The sequence below is a fragment of the Ruditapes philippinarum genome, unplaced genomic scaffold (assembly GCF_026571515.1).
Source record: "Ruditapes philippinarum isolate M1 unplaced genomic scaffold, ASM2657151v2 ctg10399_1_1_1_1, whole genome shotgun sequence".
Taxonomy (NCBI): Eukaryota; Metazoa; Mollusca; class Bivalvia; order Venerida; family Veneridae; genus Ruditapes; species Ruditapes philippinarum.
Genome location: NW_026863371.1, coordinates 27126 through 32551, shown reverse-complemented (window position 1 = coordinate 32551; position 5426 = coordinate 27126). Strand labels below are relative to the sequence as shown.

Sequence of the window (5426 nt, the reverse complement as noted above, 5' to 3'; positions counted from 1 at the left end):
TTATGTATCTTCTTCGTCTGCAAAAATCTGAAGGTTTTTTGTTTAGGATTCAATATGATTCAAGGACCTACATAATTAAATAACGTGTATCAAAATAATATTATTGTCTGTGCTCACCTTCATACAAAAACTTATAATTAATATGTATGAAGTACAAGTCAATATCATGTGTGTTGAGGACTGACACGTTAAATCAATGTTTGCAAAATAAAACATAATGAATTTATTTGCAACAATACTGATATCCCGATAGAATCTTTTAATACGGTTTCACGTTTAATTAATTAATTTTATGTTGTATGTAACACAACAGAGTTGAAAGATTATATGGTCAAGGTGACACTAAAGGGTAAAATAACAGCAATGAGGAAGAATTGTCCCGTTCAAAACTTTGTCATACTTCAAAAATAATGAAATATTTTTGCACGATTTTGTAGCATAATAGACCTTTCTATCTTAAACGAACTTCATAAACTTCGTTATACGGAATAAATTGGGGGATTTTCTCAAAACATAAAATTAATGATAAAAAGATCAATATAACTATAAATTATAACTATAATTTCTTCATTGTAGTGTTAATTTTTCAACAAATGACCAAGAAGCGATTTTTTCAAGGTATACAGGTAAGTATTGGTAAATGGTGTGAATGCAGGATTAACGTAAATGTTATCACTACTGTCACTGCTGACCCCAAGTTCATGTGTATAATATGTGGTTACGCGTCAGTGGGAATGGCACAAATTCCCGAGCGTCAGAATTATACAAACGTCGCCATTTGAATTTACAATAACTTGTGGAAGTGACAGTATCCAGAATAGAATTGTTCTTGTGGCTTATCCATTGGTCGAAATATTTCGTTTGCTATTCCATCCATTGCACCACCTGCGGGATACAGTTTATCCTAGCCGCCATGTTTACTATGCCACTGATCTATGGTTGACCAAGTGATAGAATTCGCAAATGTAGTGTTAAAAGTATTTGTTATTGTGTGATTTTCAACATGTTCCTACGTGGCACACACATTGAATAGGTGACAAGTGTTACAATACAACGTCGGTTCCATATCACAAACAATAAAATTGTGTTTACTGGAGACAGTTTGTGGCGACTATAATTATTTTCTAAGTTTATGATATGTAACATATCTGCTAATGTTTCTCATGTTTTATCATAAGGTTATAGAAATAGAAAATTTGGAAAAACTTTTCTTTCGGAATCTAGTACAGAGTCTAGAGGTGGCATCATTACAATAACATTACGTGCACGGTTGATATATTCTGAAGTATCTGGCGGGGATTGAACTAAAGCTGGAAGTTACTTAACACCGATAGGGCCATTTCAACTTCATAAATACCCGATTTCATCTTCATGAATTAACAGTTTAAACTTCGTGAATTCCAGTTTTCAACATACGGAATTCACGAATTCACGACTTCAACTTTACGAATACAATATTTCAACTTTATGAATTCACGATTTCAACTTCGTGAATTGCCGATTTCAACTTCATGAATTCACGATTTCATCTTCACGAATTCACGATTTCAATTTCACGAATTCACGAAGTTTCATAACATTTTGTGTGTCTGAATCATCACAATTTTCCACGTCCCAAAGAGATCTACTTAATAATTATATTTTAAGAAGCCTTCCTTTTTCAACTGCTAGGGGTCTCAACATGACTTTTATTTAAGCAACGTTTGCACTTGTATTTGTAAAGAATGACCTTAGTTAAGTAGGACCTTTACATAGAAGGCAGTGATAAATGCAAGCTAACAACCACACCATCAGGACAAGAGTATTAATATGTGCTACCGGCTAAAACAATCGGAACATATTATATGCATTATTGAAGGCCCGGTGGGCATCTGAGAATAATATATTTGGTGCAAAAATATTGATGTGGCCTAATTTTTGCTCCTATCAAATTATCGTTCTTTTTTTTTCAGTCGTACTGAATTTACAAGATACTATTTATAATATACCGACATTTCAAAAAGTTCACACAAAAGCTTTTTATTTCATTCATTTATCATTCATCAATTAATCTTTATACATCAAATTCAAAATAAGGTATACTTCTGTATTAAATATCCAATTGATAAAATATGTAATAAATGTTATCTTCTTATAAGAATTGAAAGTATCTTCCACAAGGCTGAGATGCGACTAAATTTTAACAACCAACTGTTGCATAGGTGTCTTTGCTCCCGTATCGTGCTTGAATTGATTTTCATGAATTGCAACTTCGACCTTTCACATGCCATTGAGTCTGTTGTGCGTTTCTACACTTCAACACTTTAATCATGTCAACCTTTACAGTGCATGTATTTAATCTTATTTACGATGAAAAGTGTTGACGATATACCGACGTATGATGTAAACAATACTTAAGCAAATTCTAATCGGCACTAAAACATTCGTGTAAGTGAATAATTTTGCGTTGAAAGATAAATATTAATATCATAGAGTTACTTTAAAGAAATAAAACAGAAAATGTTAATTGCAATCATAGAATTGTTATATCATATCACTGTACAGTACATGAAACTGAAACTACATTAACTTTGTTCATTGTGTACACATAAACACATGTCTTATGTCAAATGTAAATTACACAATTATTGTCGTTAATACGTTTTGAATGAGCAACAGTAAAATTTAAAATATAGATATTGTTCTAAATATTTATGATGTTTTTGTTTGAAATACATTTAACATTTTTTCTCACTCGACATAATAACATCAGAAACTTCAAATGTGAGAAGGGTTCTTTCTCAGTAAATTACAAATATGGAAATTTGCGGCGTTGTTTCTTTCTCTTTTTTGAAGAGAAAGCATATAACACTGAAACGCTTCCATTGGTTTGTTCTCCTGTTCCATACATTGACCAACAAGGTTTAGAGCTGTCTCCCTGTGACCAAGGTTTTTTCCATTCTCGGTAATATAAACAAGGTTACATAGTGCTCGATGTTGATCCTGGTGTCTTTGTAGATGTCCGTATACCTTGTACTGTAAAAAGTAGAGGAACGGGAGAGAATCTACCACTGCAAAGTCCATCCATCTTTTTTCCAGAACACATCTGTGTTGCATGTCATCTTGTGTAGATCTCATCATTTCATATTGTAACTCTCGAGGAACACAGTTGATCTCCGTTTGCAAGAATCTGACACAAAATGATGTGATCTGATTGATGCAATCTTCGTTTTGTTCGCAACATTTTCTCTTAAATTGTGCAGACAAATCAGACCGTGGATATTTCCAGCAACCACATACAGGTTCAACAATATCACCGTTGTACCGATTTTCTGTTTTTCTCAGAATGAACTCCGCTCTATCCATATCACCTACACTATACAACACCGACGCTAGTTTAAGTCTGCCGGATATGACATCCGAGCTTAAACCCAGTGAGAGCAACTTTAGTGCTTGATATTGAACTGCAGTATTCTGTTGAATATTTGATGACGCCATTATAGTTCCAAGTGTAGAATAAAGAAACGGGACTAGACAGCGGCTTGCAAGCTGTTCTAGTCTGGATCCATATACACAATAGCTTGCTAGCGTTAAGATACATTGTTTGAGATTGACTTGATATTTTGCCAAGAAAATTAAAATTAATAAATCAAGATCGCTAATAGTTCGTGCTAAGTTAAAAAATAACCAACCCGAAATGGATTCAGTTATGTCACGAGGAGTGAACATACCATGAGGTATTACACGAACTGTACCAATTTTGTCCTGTAGTCGATTACCAATATCATCAATAGTTATTCGAAGCAAACATCTACCATCACTCTTTATTGTGTCACTTATCTTTCGTAAAATGTCAAGCTTCTCTTCTGCATTAAATTCTCCGGCCATCAGGTTGTTTTCCGGAATTATAAAATGCGGGCAATTTTCATTTCGAATATAGCTTTGCAGTTCAAGCAAGCAATATGTTAAACAGGTGAAAAGATTGTTCTTTTTCCAAATGTTTCGGTCGGTGCTTTGTATACAGTGCAACACTACAGTTTTACACATATAACTAGACAAAGCACTAGGTGCTAGAAAAGTTTTCAAAATAATCTTCATCAAAACATAACAATGTAATTGTGTAATGTTTAGATTAAACATGAAGCATCTTTCTCCTAATGATGTCGATATTCTCCATTCTAGTTCCGGGTAAGTACTAATCTTACTGCTAGCACCAACAACTAAAGAACCATTACTTACAGCATATCTGATCATTTCAGTTGTTGGCCATCTCCCTATGCTGTGTCTGTCTAGTGAGTGTAAAACTGATTGTGGCAATGAATTACAATGAAACGCACACACAAAGTCAACTGCACTGTATCCTTCTTTCTCGGGCACAGCATTAGACGGACCGTGCATCTCAGCATCATCACGTATATTACTGTAACATGTATTTTTCAATAATATCCTCCCTTTATTATCTCTAATATAATGTTCATCAGGAATGATTGTCTCTGAGAAAGGCTCATCAGATCGTAGTAGTTGTAGGAAACAATATCCAGGTGTAACATCCTCATCCTGTATCGTGAAAAGATTGATCTTATTATGTTTCCACTCTGACCAGTCCTGTGTTACATTAAAATTATAATTCACAATCATAACGTCAGTATCTGATTTGAGTCCATTAGTAGTTGTGCCTTCAGATTGACTCCCAAAATTATATGTAGTGCTGTTATCACATAATGACCTCCATGTCACAGTTTGAATATTCTCTCTCAGCATAAAATTTTTTCTTCTTCTCATCACCATTGTTTCATTGACACCAACATCCTCTAATACCTCTGATAAATTCAGCGACAATGTGCTACTATATTCAGGCGATTGAAACATTCTGCAACGATAATAAAAATACAAAATTGGAGAAATTAGAGAGATAACACTCCATTAGATATTGTTGTGTCAATTAAAAATATAACTAGATTTGTTGTTGTTGTTTAAATGCGTGAAACTAGATTTATATTTTGTTTCATTGAAATATTAAAATGTAAAATACATAAATATATGTTCTTTTATAAAAATAAACAACACTAGGATTGTATTTTGGATTATTAAGATATTTAACAAGAATGACATGCGTAACAACATCAAACTGGTTAAGAATAAAATCGCATGTTCAGAATTTTAAACAATGTTTTTATAAATTTATAAAAGTAATGATTTTCGTTTTGAAATAAAAGACTTCTTCCTCGGGTATCTTTTATTTGAAAATGAACTTGTTTTATAACTATGAAGCGTGCTTATAAAAGGCATCTGATTGTGCCGTAGTACGGTTAGCGCCTTGTTACTATTTAAAACTGACACGAGCCAATACCTAGCGATGAATACGCTTAACACTTTAGAGGAAGAATATAGCAGAAAGAATATTGAAGTAAAGAGCACTCCAACAAAACAGAATTATTTGTAACAAA

At 33.3% G+C, this 5426-nt stretch overlaps 1 protein-coding gene across 1 annotated transcript; it reads right to left on the bottom strand.

Annotated features, from left to right (window-relative positions):
- Window positions 1-2757: 2757 nt before the first annotated feature.
- Window positions 2758-4848, bottom strand: LOC132721942 (uncharacterized). Its single transcript, XM_060706330.1, has one exon. It carries the CDS (start codon window positions 4846-4848, stop codon window positions 2758-2760), a length of 2091 nt encoding a protein of 696 aa, XP_060562313.1.
- Window positions 4849-5426: the final 578 nt, after the last annotated feature.